Source organism: Eupeodes corollae, chromosome 1 (genome assembly GCF_945859685.1).
Source record: "Eupeodes corollae chromosome 1, idEupCoro1.1, whole genome shotgun sequence".
Classification (NCBI taxonomy): Eukaryota; Metazoa; Arthropoda; class Insecta; order Diptera; family Syrphidae; genus Eupeodes; species Eupeodes corollae.
The window spans coordinates 85,949,847-85,969,611 of record NC_079147.1 but is presented as its reverse complement, the minus strand read 5'-3'; the positions used below and the strand labels follow the sequence as shown (position 1 = coordinate 85,969,611).

Below are 19,765 nucleotides of genomic sequence, written 5' to 3'. Positions count from 1 at the left end.
CAATATTAAAATTCAATCTTTTCTTGATATTATTAACATTTTCCATTTTTTTGTATTGCAAAATATTTGTATGTCAAAAATATCAATTCTAGCTCATAGCAAGTTCAACTTTGATAAGTTTAAACCGAATAAGCTATGGTAACAGCTCGTAACTATTGAATCTGAATGTTTAATTAGAGCCAGCACTATTACGACAGGAATATGAATTGATAGTTTTTCAATTCCTTTACAAATGTATCCCCGATAAAATCCTTGTTCGGTAGCTGATAGCACCAATACACTGATCTTAGACCTCTTAATCTTCTTTTAGTATGTCATTTGTTAAACGTACTCTCATTAAATGTAACCTTTTGACGAATGATTCCAACTTTTCTAATTGATTTAAAATTTGAAAATGGGACTCAGAACAATCTGTTGCGAAGTTTCGAAACATTTTTTTTTAACATCTTTAAGAAAATATAAGTTTGAAATTTCTTTCATATAAGTGGGACTGCCTGGAGTTATCCTTTTTCAAACTTACTTCATGTAAATGGAAAAAACAAGTCTTGAATGTTTCAAAAAATATTGGACGATCCACAAGTTCAAAATGTTTTTTATTTATTAAACTCGCTTCCTTCCCTTTCTTTGAAACTTACTGTTAACTTCTTTTGGAACTTTTGATATAGCAACCCTATACATTCAAGATTAATGCAATCAATTAGGCTTATAGAAACGAGCGTGCAATAAGATACAAATATACAAAAAGGTAATTCAAAAATTGACGGTACTCACTTGATATCGATTTCATAGCCTTTCAAATCCAACACTGAGTTTCCCATTGCTGTAATTTGGTCCTCTTTCTTGCCCGCCAAACTTATGCCCAACCATCGAAGTAACGGCAAAGATGATATAAAACAATGAATAAAATGTGATTCAATGCGATGCTTCCGTGGTCTATCCAAAACTGAAATGCCATCAACTTTCAAATGACTAATAGGACTGTTTCGTATGCACTTAGAAATGGCTTTCAGGGTCCTTGAAACATCATCGAAGTGAACAACCCAATTGCAGATTTTCAATGTATTCAACAAGCTACATAATAAAAAATAAAACACAATAAGTATAAAATTAAGGACCAAAAACTATAAGATTTGCAGATTAAATAACTTACCCAAAATGGGAATGTAGATTTTGGAAGAATCCAACAATGCACTTATCGTCCAATATCAGTGGTGAGGAATGAGTACTTCCAAGACCCGATCTCGCTGGCGCTGATAGATCCAACTCCCTCAGACAAGGGAATCCTCCAATAAATGGCAATAGCTGCGGTCCCCGAAGGATATTTGCATCGGCACAAGTGACCTGCGCCCCGGACAGCTTTAGCACAACAACCGACCGACACTCAAAGGCTCTCGAAACTTTCGTATCGCTTCGGATTAATCCAATTTGCAAACGGCAATTGGCCAGACTTAATTCTCTAATTGAAGTGAGCGACAAAAACGCCCGCATAATCGAAAGGGTTGATAGGTTCTGGGAAGAGGGGAATATTTATTTGAAAAATAAGAAACAAAAGAAAATAAGGTATGGAACTCACCTCGATTCTAAAACTCCATCCATCGAGACTTAACAATCGCAAAGTTGAACAGCTGGTCAAAGCTCGAGCACACATCGCTATCGCTGAATCCTCTAAACTCAACCTTGGTGAACCGATACTCAGCATCTGAAGGCAAGGCGATTCACTAGCACCCAATACTGAAGGAAGAATTTCACTTAAACGCGAAGAACCCTCCAGCTTGAGGGTGTGCAAAGTGTTCGACAAGCGAACAGTTTCACCAAGGCACATGGAATCCTCCAACGACAATTGAGCCTTACTTAAGTCTAGTCCATGTAATTTGGAATAAGACTCTCGTGCAGCTAGCAGAAGATCGTGCAGTGTTCCCGAATTATGTGGCCCGCCATCGCAGGCTGGGGTAGGGTACCAGGTCTTGGAGACAACCGAATCACAGCTTCGTTTATCCACAGACGATTGATCCAATGGTTGGCGGGGCAGAGTTGCTGAGCGGCCTAGAGTTGTTGGGGGAACAAAGACACCTCTAGGTAGGGATGAAAAGATTCCAGGAGCATAAGATCGCGGAGATGGAACGCCTGGGAGAGAACCCTGTTTAATCAGGCCGGATGTTCCCGTACTACTGCCACTACCTGATCCTAAAATAAAAACAAACTTGAAAAAAGCTTCCTTAAACAAAGAGCTTATTACCCTTACCCATGCTAACTCCACTCGACGAAGGAGGATCATCCCTGGCTCCCCAGCAAGATGGTAATGACAAAAAGCTAAACGGCCGTGCATTTAATAGCGAAGATAGTGCTGAAATGGCACCGCGTTCACATCTCAGATGCGGCAACGACAGCCGAGTGACATTCGGACACTTCTCTAAAGTCGCACACAGCTGCACCAATTGTGATGTACTCAGTCCCAGATCCAAAAGCAGGAAGCTCAGCTTCGGTTGTCGTGGAATAGCTCTGCACAGAGCTGCCACAACGGATTGCAACTTCAATATCGGAGGATCTTCTTCGAGCAACGTTAGGACAAGTTCGAAATTCTCCAATCTCGGCTTCATGAGAAGCTTTGACACACAGTTTGCCAGATATGCTATCTCGCAATCTTTCACCTCGGTTTCGATCAGCGAAGACACTCGTAGCGTGGACACACTTTCGTTAATGGACATAGAGTTGAGGAACACTTCTATGGCATTCCGGGAGTCCATGATATTGTGCTTCTCCAGTTGATAGATCAGTTCTAGGTTCTTGAGAGTGCAAGTCGGGCTCTTGAGAGCCATACCCCACCCCATCAAATCGGTGGCAACAGATCGCACCTGCACCCAAAGAGGCTTAGCTTCGAGCGGGGAAATCGGAGGATGTTTCGATATGCCTAGAATATCACAAAGTGCGGCCAAATTATCCTCAGTGCTGCCACCTGCCAGAGCCAATGAGAAAACTATCTGTGGGGTTAGCCAAAGCGGGGTCAATCGGGACAGGAGGATATGGGCACGCTCGCCCAGAAGTCCCATCGAAAACTTTATCACTTTCAGCAAATCCGGATCGAGCTCATCTCCAATAGAGAGTCCTGTGATCTCAGCTGCCAGCAGTCCTGGTCTGTTCACCAACGATGAGATGTAGTTTGCAGCCAGGAATTCAATCATTCCAGGGCAGATGGGGTTGTACACGTACTCAGCCTTCTTTTTGGCAGATTTCCCTAGCAACAGATTTTTGTCAAGACATCCCATTATATTGGACTCCGGACATGAGCAATACATGCGGATCTCAGCCATAGTTATGCAAGATCGCTTCATTTTCAAACAAAACAGTGCCAATCGACCGAGCTCAGCTACATTGCTCGCCGATGTCTCAGGTGCAACGCAGTTCAGAATCGACTCGACCACATCAAGTTCTTCAGTCGGAAGATCACCCCCTGTGGCTTCATAGATTGCTGCCAAAGCCAGACAACCGTGTGGCGTTCGGACAGCTTTTCTCAAATTCGCACAAGCTTGGACGGTATCAAGTAATCGCGACGGTCCTCCCCACTGACCACCGCCGAGTAGTGAAGCCGAACGACCCCATGTCAGGCCTTCGTATGTAATGTGTCGTTGAATTATGGGCAGCAGTTCGGTACAATTCGACGAAGAAGTTGTAATGATAACTCGAGCTTCCGGGAATAGCTTCCCATCCAAAAGGTCGTGAACGTCAGTTGTGTATTGCTTGTTTTTCCGTTTTGGTGTTCCATTTTTCTGGTTATCGTAGCCATCGAGAATAATAAGAAGTTTTGGCCCGAGCGCCTCTAGGGAATTCCAAGCCGCTGTAAAACCACCAAATCCACTTGAAAACGGATTAAGTGGTCCCTTGGGTAGGAGGTCCTATATGAGGGAAAATAATACATATATGTTGTTTCAAATGGGATTAGTTTTGTCTTACCTTTTCAACATAGCTGGAAAAACTTCGTTTTGCCTCAGAAAGCGGGATAAAGAGTGCAAGAGCTACTGGAGTTCCTTTTGCTGGCCAGGGTGGTTCCTTAGCCCAGGCATGCAGGATTCGTAAGCAAAGACTACTTCTTGATGCCCATGTTGGACATTCGATAAGAACTCGTCGTGGAGCTTCTAAGAATGTTCCTTCTTTTGTCTGGAATTAGAAATAGAAAGATTTTAGTACGTTCCAATATTCAAGCAATATTGTAGGTTGAATTTGAAATAATTTAAAAGCTGCTAGAAAAATCATACTTTAAGCAAAGACGAATGATGTATTGCTGTGACAAATAAACAATGCAGACCTTTGTTATGGCAGAATCAGCACAATCGAACTGCTTGATAATTATTAGGTCCATTTAGCAATAATCAGAACGATTTGAATAACTTGAAATGGGAAGTTAAAATTCCACATCCATTCTCAATTATCGTTTTTGACCAAAATTTTAAAATACCCGTGATAACCTTTTTTTTTGTAATTAAGGTGGCATAGGCAGGGTTTGAACCCAAGACACCTTGCAAGACCCATTCATATAAGAAATAAGAAGAACCTCAAAGACGCAAAGAAGTATAGAAAAAACCACAAAGGAAGAGTCAAGAAAGATACATCATTTCAGAAAAGGTGGGCTATAGTGAGAGCTGCTTGATATTCAAGGCTTTCCATTAGTAAAATCAAGGCAGAAGCTGAATTAAATACTAGAAGATCGGCTGTTGCTCGGATGATAGAAAAAAGGAAGACCATACACGACAACCAAAAATGAAGAAAAAACCATCAATGCTGCAGGTAAGAGCAAACACCTTTATTTTCCAAAAGTCAAAATCGTCCTAGCAGATTAACAAGTGAGCGTTTAGTGCAAAAATTTGAATCAACAGCACAGCACAGTAGAAGATGTTCCTGTGAGATTGAGAACAAAGAAGTGCCCGTTGTGTCCGAAAGCCAAAATTTGTCTCTCGCACGTCATTCTAAAGAGTTGGGCATCTCTGCCAAAGTCGTTGTAGCGAATTTTGCAAAAAGATCTTGGCCTACACCCTTACAAGATTACATTGACGCAAGAACTAAATTCGCTTGACCATCAGAAGCGTCGTATGTTCGTGAATTGGGCTAAGCAACAACTTGAAAATAATTCGGATTTTCATTGAAAAATCATCTCCAGCAATAAGGCTCATTTCTGGCTGAATGGCTTCGTCAATAAACAATATATGTGGAATTGGTTAGGTAGCAAACCACACATACTCCATGAGTTATCATTACTTCCCGAACAAATTACGGTTTAGTGCGGTTTATGGGCCGGCAGGCGGCGTTTTTGGGCCGTACTTCTTCCTTGACGATCAAGACCGGCACGTTACTGTGAATGGGGATAGCTGCCGTTCAATGATAGCCGAATATTTTTGGCCCCAATTAGATCATATGGATTTGGGTTACATGTTTTTCCAACAGGACGGGCACGGCCGGCGCGGTGTCGCCGTTATATTTTTTCTTGTGGGGCTTCTTCAAGTCTTTGGTGTATGCCAACAAGCCCGCGACGATTGATGAACTTAGTACGAATATCGAACGTGAAATTGCAGCAGTATCAGCCGATTTATGCTTGAAAACCGTGGCAAATTCTGTTCAGCGTCTGGGCTTTCGAAAGCGTGCACCTGGCGGCAGTGCAAAATAAGTCGAGTTCCATACATAATGGCATCGCACGTAATATCACAGGCTAATTGAAAAACCCAATAGCTGCCATTTAAGAAATGAAGAAATCTATCTTGCAAAACGGCACTGCAAAGGAAAAGGTGTAATGGTATGGATAGCAATCTTCTATTACGGGACCATGGAGCTGCATTTTCAAAGCTCTAATGTGACGGCAATCACTTAAAAATCGATACCACACGGACAGTAAAATAATGTATTGAGGGTAGCCTTAATTTAATACATAGCTCATTCATCCACAATTGAGATTCTCCAAAAAAACTTAAGGTTTGAAAAATATCAACATATAAAAAACGAAAAATGCTTGTCTCTATTCATGAGGATATATCAGCTAGTTGCCGAATTATGGACGGCGAAAATAGGTTTCCTGATATCATCCTAGATAGCTTAAAACGTGCGTCCAGAAATTTCAGCATTTTCGATTCAAAAAATCGCACCGATTACAATAACATCTTAAGTTAATTTAATAAAATTAGAGCAAAGTATTTTATTGGCTTTAGTATTTAATATCTTAATCAGATTTGTTTTCATTTTTTTAATAAACAATTTCTCACCGAAATCACCTCAGGCTTTTTCTTAAGAGATCTGCCCCTTGATACTTGTTTAACATAAAAACCCACTTACTCGGTTTGAAATTTTTGAAGTACTTGAGCTTTTTTTTTTATATATGTATGTGTATAAATTTCTTATTTTCATTTCTGTGGTTTACAACCGTTAACATAAATATTCTTTATGAGGCTATAAATTTGTGAAATTGCTTTTTTTGTGTTTAATTTTGCCCCATTCCTCTAGTTACTAATTAAAATAAAGCTTGTATTATTTTCTATTCACCGTTGGTACAATTTAACAGCATCACCCACAAAAGTTGGGTAGGTCCTCTACGCCTCAATCACCTTAAAAATCCCCAAAATTTTCTACGAAAATTTCGACAAAGCCGGATTAAGTTTGTGGGAAACAAGTGGGAAACAAAACAAGCGCCGAGTTCTGAATTTGAAAATATGCCCAGGCCAACTTAAAAATAAGATGTATCAATTTGTATCTTGGGGAATGGAAAATGAAACAAATTAATTCCTGAGAACTGTTTTTCTTCATTTTCCGAAGGCCTTGACAGATTTCAAGACAGGTAAAGGAAAACATTGAAATTCCAAAAAGCTTATGTAGATCAATTGCAAATGCTCAACTAGAATGTTAGAAGTAAAATTCTTGAGAATTTTAAACGTGTGGGCCTATTTTGATACCTAAAGAAAGCCACGGCACTGAGCTTTCCCTTGAAGATATTATCAGGAGACGGTTTCATTGAAAATTATAATAAGTAGATATATATTTCTCTTTTCCTCCTTCTCTTAAGAGATATCAGCATTTCTATGAAGATTTAAATGATACACGAAGGATGAGGATTGAAGAATTTAAGCTCTTGACTCCTTTTTCTCATAGGCTTTTTTTATCGATTTTGTTTTTATTTTGCTTTCATCGTTTGGCAAAATAGAAAAAGACCCAAACCTAACGCCGGAAAAGCAACACAAATATTTTCAATTTTACAGCTGAGAGAATTCAGTTATTTTAGAAAAGCCTTCTTACTCGGTATTTGGATAGGTGGGTAGCGGTTTATATTGTATACGATACGTATTAAAAAAGGCTAAGAATTAAGGCCCTCATAGAAGAAGAAACGAGGAAATTTCGCGAAATTCAATGATTTCTGGAATTCAATGATACGTTTTGTATATTAACGAAACAATTAATTGTTTATGGAGAATAAAATGTTTGTTTAGGTGGCTGTACAAATAAAGTTGGTAGGTATATTTTAGAATTTCTCAAAAACGAGGAATTCAATTAATTTACAACTTGTTTGTTTTATTTGTGTCTTTTGTGTATCTTTTTGAAGATATTTTGAGAGTCGTCAAGCGAATGTTGTAGAAAAGTATAGCTATAAAGTTCAAAACAGGCAGCCTCTTAGAACGAGATACTTTACTTTTTTAAGTATCTTTTGAAATAATAAAAAAAAAACAGTTTTGTTCTAAAGGCACTAAAATATAGAGAGTTATTTTTATGAACCTATTCGAAAAAGATATAAACTTCAATATAATAAGATAAAATGCTTTTTATGAGGTAAACAGGTATTTCAATTTCAAGTGAAAAAGAAAGGACTGATAACTGATTTGAGATTTATTGTTGCCAGGATCATAATAAAGAATTAAAAACCTACTCAATTTTACGAACAATTAATACTTTTACCACTGACAGTGGTCTTAAACACCAATTCAGCATAACGAAATCGTTCAAAAAGAGGGATAATTATGTTTAATGTTGAAAAGTTTATTCACAAAGACTTTAAAAAACATCGCTAACAGAATCTAGAATGCCTTTAGTTGTATTTATGAAATCTTCTTCAAATCTTCTTAGAGATGAGGTATATACTGTTGAATTCCAAAATTTTAATTTGTTTCGATTATGCTTCGATTTTATATACAAATGATACACAGTGAATTCTTAAAGGTATTTTAAAATGCCCAAAACAAAACCTTAAATAATCTGAGAATAAAGGAAATATCATTCTTAAATCCAAGTTTCTCTTTTATCAGCTGTTTTTAATGAGCGACGAGTTACGTATTCCATTTCTTCAATAGTTTTTTGGACATTAAATAGCGTTAATAGAGGCTTGAATTTTGGCTTCTAGTGTTTCAAGGTGCTGGTTTGTTGTATAAGACCATAATGACCTAACATTAAAACGTTATCGAGGATCATTTAGTCACACGGAATATAGGGCTATATCTAACAAAATCTAATTTTTGAGATAAAGTTATCAGCAATAAATCAGTCAGCATTTCAAAACAAAAATAAGGACCCATGATGCACCAGCGTGTAAACCGCAGAAAACAGTAATACTGAGCAAAATGATTATAAGTGCTATAAGTTATTCCAAGATGGTCTAGAAAATATTAACGATGAACCTCGCTCAGCACGTCCCGACCGACGAAAATGTTCAGAAAGTGAAAGAAATTTTGGTAAAAGATCGTCAAATCAAGGCTCATGCCAATAAATTTTAATGGTTGTTTTGGGTATGGCACGTGTGCCAACGAAATTCGTTTCAAAATTGCTGAATTTTGAATTTTTGATTGCCCAATACATGCTGATCGTGGTGGCGAATTATCGGTATATAGTTAAGACGTCGAAAACAAAGCCCAATTATCCCAATGAAATAGTCCAGGAGAGCCAAGACCGCTAAAAGCATGCCAAGGTCGCTCAAATGTGAAGGTCTTGTTCAGAGTTTTCTTTGGTTATCATGGCGTTGTGCATACCAAATTCCTAGCACAAGATGAACGGTAAACAAGGAGTAGAAGTTGAGCCGTTTGCGTGAATCAATACGAAAAAAAATGGCTGGAAATGTGGAAACAAAATTCATGAATTTTGCACCTTGATTAGATTATGCACTTGCGCACAAAAACAGTACTTCAAACATGCCTCAGCCACCGTTTTCACCAGACTAGAACCCTGTGACTTTTTCCTCTTACCGAAATTGAAAAGGCCCATGAAAGGACGAAGAATTGAAATTCCAGTTCGAGACTGCCGTTCGACTATTACTGAAGATAGGGTCATATCCTTTTAGGGAACACTTATCGATTTTAGCTTGTAGAAAAAATATTATTACGAGAATTGCTCACGAACTTTTAAAAATGTGGCTTCATAACTTAAAACGATACCATTTTTACTACCTATATAATCAAACTGATAATGTTAGAAAGACTAAGTTATTTTTGAAAAAAATATTTTGTACCGATTTAATAACTTAATTAATTTGAGCTTAAGTATGATATAACTTCATGCCAGCAACATCAAGTCATACAATTTTTTTTCAGCATGCTACTCAAAAGATTTGACTGAACATAGAATATTTATTAATTTAAGGAAAATGGCCCATTAATTTTTGTGTCCTAAAAATTAATTTATTAATCAGCTTAATACAAGCTATAACTTAAAATAACTTAACTTAACACTAGCTTTACATATTTTTTTGTTTAAGTTCTTGTTTTCAGTTTTTAACAATCATTTATGTGGACCCTAAGGCCCACATAAAATCTCTTTAATGTACAAGAACTAACAATTTTGATTTTATTAGACTTTAAATTAAAAGGGACGAGGAATTCAAACTAAAAAAGGGAAAAAGTAAACGGTGCCTTTCAGATGGGATTTGGAAAGCGTTGCAGTGACGAAGAATTCTGAAAATTGGTTTTAAAGTACCCGTAATTAGTTTGGTGAAGAAGGATATAGAAAAGGAAGACAGATCGCCGATTCCGAGGGTTGGTGTTTAAATGAATATCACTCAGGAGTACTAGGGAATCTATATTGCCCATTAACAAGTGGTGAGCAAATAATATATCAGCGTTTTTACGTCTTATATATAAGGGCTGCAACTCTATCAGTTTTAGTCAACCGGCATAAGGAGGCAAGTTGGATGTATCATCCCAGTTGGGGCCACGTAAGGCAAATCGAAAGAAACATCTTTGAACATTTTCAATTCTGAGTGAATGATTTTCATAAGAAGGAAACAATACTTGGCATACATATTCAAGATGAGGACGGACTAGGGAAATGTAAAGCGCTTTAGTTACATAGAGGTCGGAAAATTCTTTTGACCATCTCTTAATAAAACCGAGAGAGATCATTAGATTTATTAATAATTTGGTCAAAATGGGAATTTAAATTCAGGTGTTTGTCACACATAATATACCAAGTTCTCTAATAGAATCGACTACGTTGACGGCGTCATTAAGGAAGAAGTAAACTCTTGGGGGTTAGATTTGTTTGCGCGAAAAGGTCATTTGTTTACATTTAGCTAAAAAAAATATATATTAAGATCATTTTGTTTAAGTAAGGAATCAGATGGAGAAGAGATAACCTTAAAGATTTTCTTATCATCCGCAAACATTAGGATATCTTAATTTTTTTAATTTAAGACAGACATCGTTAACAGATGCGACGAAGAGAATGGGGCCAAGGTGACTAGCTTGTGGGACTTCAGAAGTTTTTAAGAATTTCTTTAAAACAGCCGCTACACGAAGACTGTTATAATTCGGAATAAGCAAGTTAGCAAATTTTGAAAGCTAATGGCTTGGCCTGGTTTGTTATCATATTCACTTTGAAAGAACCTTTAGGGGACTCCTTCTATACAAAATTATGTGAAAAATCAATTGAGAACGTCTCCGATAAAACGTCAAAATCGAAATCAGGCTCCACTATGTGTTTTTTGTTTAACAATTTTCTGTAACTCAAGGGGTTATTAGTACCCTTTATATGTTTATATTTTATAAATACAGTGCGAGCGTAAAAAAAATAATGAAGGATTTAAGAGGAGATACCGGGGCATATTAGTTTTAAAGTTCTGAACACAAAGTTGCAGGAAAAACAGAGTTGGCCAATGCATTCCACATTTTCGATGTGCAATTTAAGAAAGAATCTCTATAATTGACAGTACGCCCGAAATTAAGCTCAAGGGTAAACTGATAAGCACTCCTCTAAGTATTACGGCTGAATCTTTTAAGGACTGGAATGCAACTGGCTGAACAATTTTTTGCACCGTCAGAGAAATCCTTAGCATCTGGCATCATTTTTGGCAATACCAAATATGTGCTCATTCCATAACAGGTGATCTGTGATACACAAACCGAGTACTGACAGTTGATTAGTTTCCTGGATGCAAGTGACACTTTAACGACTGGAGATAGCATTGAGTTTTCTAAGCATTACATTTTACCCATTGATTCCCCATTGGACAATGCTGTCAAGATCAGAATTTAATGAACTTATCATACGTTGCCGTTGAAGTTCCACATCCCTAAGAGAAGGATGTGAATGTCGTCGGCGAACCAGTTTAATGGGTTCAACGTGGCAGACAAAAGATCATTTAGGAATATAAGGAAGAGAGTCGGAGACAAAACGGAGCCCTGGGGACACCACCATTTATTTTATGAATTTTAGACTTGAAACCATCCAATACAACTTAAATTTAACGGTTAGAAAGTTAATAACGATTTTGATGCCAAACTCTATCAAATACCTTTGAAATATCAAGTGCAATAATCTTACTTTCTCCAAAACGATGTAAAGATTTGTTTGACTGTTTGGGGAGATAAGCTATAAGATCACTAGTGGACCTATTGCTACGAAAGCCATACTGTCGGTCTTTAGGAAGCTCCCGTCTTTCAAGATAATTCTTAAGCTCATAATTAATCAGCGTTTCCATGACCTTTGAAGGAAGGACGTGAATGCCATGGGACGATAGTTAGAGGGAGAGGAGGATTCGCCTTTTTTTAGGGACAGGCTGAACAAATGCTATTTTCCATCCACTCGTAAAGACACTTGTAGAGTAGGAAAGATGGACAAGTTTAAGCAGTGGTTTTGTCAGCGTTGAATAACACATCTTCAGAACAACAGAGGACAGCGGATTTGCAACTGCACTAGTGCTTTAGAAGCTTCGTAATATATAATCTTTTGCGATCTCAAGAACAGGACGACTAATGACACTTTCCGGTAGCGTCAAATTAACAGCGACCTGTGCAAGCGAATTGGCTTTATCAATCGAGCTTACATAGGGAGTGTCATTGTAGACAAGCGTCAGAACCAGTGATGATGTAGTGTTTCATGAATGCAGAAAATAGCACTATCGCTGATATTTAACGAAGAATTACTTTTGCTAACCATAGTTTCTCATGGGCTAACAAAACAATTTAGTACTAAAGTGCTCTCTCGAGTGACTTAAGCGTCACTATATAAAACCCTAATTATCCCCGTTTTGCTAAACAGAGCAGAAGCTTGGACTATAAGGAATGAAAACACATTGGGTAGTTTCGACAGAACTTAGTAAAAAGGATAAAATTACAACGTCTAATATGGCTGGTCACGAAGAGAGATGAACTTAGAGTTCGCAACTGCAGACATATACCTATAGGGACCTAGCTGTATAAAGAAATATGTTGGGTTAGGCCCTATTTCACACAAGACTAAGTAAGTAAGTGTTGTTCAGGTTGGACATTGGATGCTTTAACACCTAAAGGCGTTTTGTTTTGAAATTTTGTCTTTGATCTCCAACATTTTAACATATTGCCTGCTTTCCAAAAACTGTTAAGTTCTTCACTGTTTCATTCGTAGAAATATGTTGATACGCGAGTATATCAACAAAATGCTTTTCTGCGTTCCTACTGATGACAAATCCTTAACCTATTTCATTCTTAACACAATGTTCTCGGAAATAAAAACGTTAATAAGTAACTGATCCAATTTCAAAAACTTCTCAAAACAATACGATAAACTATTAGGCACATACAAAAAGTTCGATATATTAATATCTCGCGAATTTTATTGAACACGTATTATAAATCTCTCTTCGTTAATCTATTTATTGGTATTCAACTAAGTTTCTTTTTTAAATCAAGACTTTATTTATAAAATATTTATAACTCATAAAATACAAACAATAGTAAAATCTTACCTGAAGTGATATTAATATTTGATCAACTGTCAGAGTGTCATTAAAGCCATGTGACTGCGAATGCAGACGTAGTTCAGGTTCCAAACGTGCCGGACATAAAGCTCCTGGCGCCACCGGTATTGCCCATGGTGGTATGATTGGCTCCTTAAGTGATAAATCCGTATAGAATGTTCTTAAATATGTGCTCAGCCGTGCCTAAATTGAGTATAAACGATTTGTTATTTAATAGTCGCATCTCGAATTTGTAATAAAATATAAATATCTATACAAAAGAAAAAAATAATTGCATATTTTCGGGAGCAATTTATGTCACTCGTAAAAACCAAAAGATTTAACGAGTTCCCACTTATCACTCAGAAAAGCACAACAACAACAAAAAATGGCATTTCATTCACACAAACAAAACAAAAAGTAATAAAAGGAAATATAATCATATATAACACACATAGCGAATACCGCTATAAACACGTACTTGTGGATCCCGACGGGACTCTGGAAGACATACTGGTGGGCCTGGTGGTGAGGGACACTCGAGGGACGCATACGAACCGGAAAGTTCACAATCACTCCGACAGGACGACGTCTTAGGTGGGAAAATCTGCGAACAAAAATATAACAAAAGATATATTTCATTTAGTATTTTGTGCGCACAAAAGTTCTAGAGGTGTATTTTATTTTATTTCATTTCTTCCTTATTTATCCTAGTACATATATTTCTTTATGAAACAGCGAGAAAAGGAATGGTTTGGATGTAAAACTGTTGTGTCGAAAGGAAACTTCAACCGCAGTCATTGCTAAATCTTTCAATATACCTAGGTTCAGCATGAAAATCAAACAAAGGAATATCCTGAAAGTGTCTTAACTTTGGATAAGGAACAATAAGAAGAAGAAGTTGGAATTGGAATTAGAAGGTAGGTAAAATGGTGTTGTTCTTCGAAGGAAGGAAATCTCGACGAAAACCAAAGCAGCAACAACAGCAACCTAGTCGAAAACATCTTGTGCAGTTAATTTTATTACTTAATTATTATCCTTGGTTTCTGGAGCGAAAATATTGTTGGCGCTTACGTAGAAGGATAATAGGTTTTTCTCTGTATTGTTTATTGCTTTGCCGATTCCAAACTTTATTAAATGCAATAACGCCGCATCGCCTTGCCTCGCACATACCACATCACCACCAACAACGCCAAAAAGGATTGCTGTCGACAGATGAGGAAGGCTCAGTTATAGAAATGGTAGGAAACAAGGATATTGATATATGAGGCATAAAATAATATGAATACAGAGAAAGGTAGAAGCCTGAAAAACTTACATATGGATGGCTGCTTTTGATAAACAATTTTTTATAATTATTGTGAATAAAAGTCTTGGAAAAATTTAATTGAATTGGGGTATTTTCAATACTACTGTCTTGGGTTTCCAAAAGTGCCATCGTGAAAATCACACCAAAGCAATTTAAAGGAGAATTCAACGTCTAACTAAAACATTTCTATCATTCGAACATTCTCGACGAAATTTTTGTCAATTTTTTTGCATTATTTTTATAAACAATACTCCCTTCTACCTTCAAACAGTTCAACTGTATTACTCCCGTTTTCTTGGTCCAACATATGACTTTCTGTCAAATCCAGGTATTCTGTTTTTAGCCGCACTGTACGAATATGGAACCTTGGGTATCCAAAAAACAAGCTGTTAAAAATCTGGGCAAAACTTGGTCGCTCTAAAAAGGGTTTTGTTACTCAATTGCATTCTTAGCCCGAAGAAGCAGAAATTCTTCGTTTGATCTCAGCGCTGGTGTTGTTTTCTGCGTTTACAGAAGAGCCTAGGTAGACGAAATACTTAACTATCTCAAAGCTAGGTCTGTCGATGGTGACGTTTTAACCGAGACGTCGTCAGTTGTAGGTCCTTTCTTGATGACAGCAAGCATTTTATTTTGCCTCATTATTCGTTAAATCAATTTCTGCAGCCTTTGCCTCAATACTTACAAAAGCCCCATTGACATCACGCTGAGTTCTTCCAAATATGTGAAAGTCATCAGCATATGCTATTAATTGGACAGACTTTTGAAAGAAAGTGCCTCTTGTGTTGACCTGGGAACACTGAACTATTCTTTCAATTACAATGTGAAAGATATGTCATGACAGCGCATCACCTTTTCTAAAGCCTTTTTTGACATCGAAAGGTTCTGTTAAGTTGTTTCCAACCTTTATGGAGCAGCGTGAATTCTCCATGGTCATCCTGCAAAAACGGATGAGTTTGGCAGGGATTCCAAAACTAGATATGACTCTATACAGCTCGTCCCTCGAGTTGCTGTCATATACGGCCTTGAAATCGATGGTGGGTGACGATTTAATGTTCTGGGGTTTTTTCCAGGATCTAACGTAGTGTGAATATTTGAAGGCCTGTGGGCTTTACTAATCTTAAACCACACTGATAAGAACCTATCAGATTGTTGAAGATGTGCCTTAGACGTTCACATATTTCGACAGAGAAGATTTCCCTATAGTTTGTGCAGTCAAGAGGTTCTCCTTTGTTCAGATACGGGCAAACAATACTGAGGTTCAAATTCATCGGGCATGCTTTCTTCCGATCAAATCTTACAGATAAGTCGGTGCATGCTCCTAACCAACTTATCTCCATCTGCCTTAAAGAGCTATGCATTCAAGCCATCCGCTCCAGCGGCTTTGTTAGACTTCAGCTTAGATATGGCATTTTTTGCTCTGTCTAAGTCGGGAAGACGGGATTATTGAATTTCGTCGTCTATGGTGAATTGATCTTCCTACCTGACAATGGAATTCGGTTCGTCGTCGCCGTTATACAGTCCATGTATAACGGCAACGTTTCCACTTTCGTCTTTGTAGCCTTCGGTTCGAGGTTTAATTACTTGTGAATTCCTTTCCATCTACTCATAAAACTTTCAAACTTCATTTCTGCATCAATATCGAACACACGCTTTGTATGTTCTCTTTTTTTTCTGAGAAGTCGGTGTTCCTCTCCCTTTTTCTGTTCATAGGGCTCGTCAGCAGCTCTCGTTCTTTTATGTGCGTTGGTGGCTGCATTTGCCTGCCGACATTCCTCAATAAACTAGGGGTTTCTTGTTAGTGACTGCCAGCACGTCAGAACTCAGAGGTGGCTTCTCTGATTGCATCTTGTCAATGTTGCCACTAGATTGGAAATAAGAAGTGCTAACTTGATGCGGATAGTCATGAGGTGTACCTATAGCTCGAGACTTGTTGCCTAAGTCTGGCTGCAATGACAAAGCCGCATCCAAATAAGCGTTGTTGGTTTTCTCGGTAGTAGTAACCACAGTTAATATCGGAGTTTTTATTCTTCTGTAGTTAGAATAGTTAGATAGTTCATTCTTACTGGAATGTAGGCCCCACCGTTGATTCCATTTAGGAAATGGACCACTTTACTGTGCAAGAGTGTAAAATATTGGAAAGAAAAAGTTATTTTTTGCCCAACTTTTCAAGGGTCTATTTACCAAAATCTCGGTGTTGTGGTAGGTTGTTCGGCTTCAACTGTTGAAATATACTATTTTGAAAGACTTCACCCATCAATCCTTCAGCAGATTTTTCACGGTGCTGCTAACGGCACCAAATAGATAATAATCGGATGTTCATATCCACTATACGACGACCCGTAGTACCCATGGCATGATGGTTAGTGCGTTGGACTGTCATGCAAGGGGTCTGGGGTGTAATCCCTGCTTGTGCCACTTTAATTTAAAAAAATAATTTTCGCGGGTACTGCGAGGAATTGACAATTCCTTCAAGAGTAATTCTTGTCATGAAAAGGTGCTTTCTCAAATTAGCCGTTCGGATTCGGCCTAAAATTGTAGGTCCCTTCCATTCCTGACAATAGTACTCGCACACAGGAATTGTTGCGAGTTTTAAGTCACTAGACTATGGTTCACAACGGACTGTTGCGCCACCCAATTTAATTTAATTTAATACGACGACCCACAACTGCAAGAAACTGAGTATACCTTAAATTTCTAATTCTCTTCCAAAACCAAACGTAATTTCTTTCATGTAAAGTAAAATTGAACCGTTATTGTAATCTTGTAGACGAAAAATGTAGTAAAGTGTCAGACATGGACTTCCAGGATCTTTCATACGCCAACTGTTGAATATGTTTAGAATCACAATTTCTGGGATCACGGTTAACATGAGCAGAAACTACAAATTAGTTATGAGCTGAGTGGTGTGTTATGTAGCATGCAAATAAATGACATTGAAGAAGGTGTTTGATAGCGATACAAAGGTCGTTGATGATTAAGTTCCAATTGTCCTTCTACATCCTTGTTAATGACAATAAATATATCAATGCTTAACATTAACACCAACTGATCTTATTTAAAACATTCCCATAAAAGCAAGAATATTTAATGTTGAGATATTATAGATGATTATATGAAAATATCTACAAAACAGATCCAAAGTCCTTAAGGCACCTAGCCTATAAGAACCTACTTAAAAAATCTTTTTGTTATCTGAATTGTTTATTTTCCGTCATCACAGACACACAAACATTTAAAAGTCCTTTCCACCTACCTTCCTACTTATTGACTTCAAAAGCTTACTAACTTATAGACATAACACCCAAGTTGACAGAGCTCAAACCTACCTACGAGTTCTTTTTTTTTGTATTCCCTTGCAAGGATTTAACGAACGACAAAAAAAAAGCAATTTTACTGCACTTAAAGTAACAAAACAACAACAAAAACAACATCATCATTTGCATACTCTTAATTAAGAATGAATAATTAAGACAAAGCTAAATAAAAAGAGATTTCAGCCCTCACCTTTTTTAGGCCGCTTGTTGACGACCAACCCACCAACCAACCAACTTACCGACTGACGATACTGTAGATGAGATGGTGCGGCAGGCGCATCGTGCCAACACACAAAGTTGAGTCTTAATACCTGACCTTGAAAATGCCTCCGGAAAAGTTGACAAAAACAAAGACTAGGAGAGGTCGGCAGAGAAAATAAAGGAAAAAGAATACAGAAGCAAAAATGGTTCTGAAGAGGATATATTCACCCAGTGAAAACAGCAAGCCACTTAGAAGAGACTACACTTGAAACTTGAAGTTAATAACAAACAGTGACGCGCGGCACGGTGTGCGGCGGGCGGCGGCGGTGGCGGCTTCGTCGCTGTCGCGGGAGCAAATTTCTGTGTGGATATTCTCTAAATATTCATTTAACTTTACACAAAATTTAACAGTAATTATGAAAATTTGCTTGCTAAAGTCACAAAACAAGACAGAGACACAGGGACTTAAAAAACTTTTGCAGAAATGCGAAAGAAGATAACAGTTGTACCAGTATAGGGCTTAAAGTTGCGACATGCGAGGGTGCCAAGTGTTTTATAGAGATCTCAATTTATTTCTAGCGGAGGTAAGTATGTTTTTGTTTTTATTTGTTTTGGTGATTCTTGCGGCGCAGAGAAGCAGGACAGTACTTTCGCTTTGCAGGAAAATTGAAGGTACTAGGACGGCAGTGTTTAAAGTTTGAAATTCAGATCGTAAGAAGTTTAAAGGATTGTTAAAGGACAACTAAAGCTTACTTTAAATGTTCATTTGTTTTAAATGTTAGCTTTGTTATGGCTGTTACTTTTAGAGTTATAGAACTTTATGCTGTCAACACAATTTTAAAATTACGAGGTGTCATTTTTTCAAATGGGAAGATATTTTTTTTAGTTTGGCTTGGATTTTCAATATAATTGAACTGAAGCCAATTTTTAGTTAATTCAGTGAATTGCTGTTGACCCTAGTTGTCCCAAAACGAATTTTGTAAAGAGATGAAGCTCACTTTTGGTTAAATGAATGCGTCGATAAACAAAACTCCCGTATTTAGAGTGAGTTACGTGTACTAAGGTCTTCAGAAATGTTTAGTCCGTTGGGAATCTATTAAGGGGCATAGGGCCTCTACTACGCCTAAGCGCCATTGTTTACGGTTTCCGGAGATGTGTTTCAGCTCCCTCCAACTCTTGTCTAGTGACGCTAATTCCGCCTTGACGGTCCTGCGCCATGTGATTCTCAGTCTTCCAGCTTTTCTTTCTTCTTTTGTGAGCGGATTCCACTACATTGCTTGGCCTGCAATGCAGTCGCTACCTTTTAGAAGCGTATAAATCCAATCCATTGCCATTTACGTTTTCGTATTATAGATTCTATAGCTTCCTGACCTGTCCTTCTATGAAGGACTTCAATTGAAATACAGTTTGGCCAGCGAATATTTAGGATGTTACGAAGACATCTATTTACGAAGGTTTGAAGCTTTCTTGTAATGTCTGAAGTAACCTTCCACGTGCTGCATCCATAAAGAAGCATAGATTCGACATTTGTGCGAAACAGTCGTATTTTTGCTCTCAAGCTGATAGAGATATTCCTCCAAATTTTTGACCGCATACCGAACGCCATTTTTGCTTTGCTGATGTGGCAGATGACTTCTTGTTTGGTTCCACCTTAGATGGAGACGATACTTCCAAGGTATTGAAAGCACTCCATTTTGTCCACCGGTTGCGAGAAAATATTTATTTGAGAGGATGGTCGGGTTCCGAGGCTGATCATTTTTGTTTTACCGGAATTGATTT

At 37.7% G+C, this 19,765-nt stretch overlaps 1 protein-coding gene across 2 annotated transcripts in view; it reads right to left on the bottom strand.

Annotated features, from left to right (window-relative positions):
• Positions 1 to 19,765, bottom strand: part of LOC129943132 (uncharacterized) — a 444,917-nt gene that overhangs the window by 26,582 nt on the left and 398,570 nt on the right. For both annotated transcript variants that reach the window (XM_056052382.1, XM_056052383.1), the window contains exons 6-12: positions 13,644 to 13,769; positions 13,172 to 13,366; positions 3,949 to 4,152; positions 2,243 to 3,890; positions 1,574 to 2,184; positions 1,151 to 1,509; positions 772 to 1,071 (exon numbers count right to left, since the gene is read on the bottom strand). In XM_056052382.1, the coding sequence (XP_055908357.1) occupies positions 772 to 1,071; positions 1,151 to 1,509; positions 1,574 to 2,184; positions 2,243 to 3,890; positions 3,949 to 4,152; positions 13,172 to 13,366; positions 13,644 to 13,769 (3,443 nt within the window). The remainder of the gene's footprint in view (positions 1 to 771; positions 1,072 to 1,150; positions 1,510 to 1,573; positions 2,185 to 2,242; positions 3,891 to 3,948; positions 4,153 to 13,171; positions 13,367 to 13,643; positions 13,770 to 19,765) is intronic.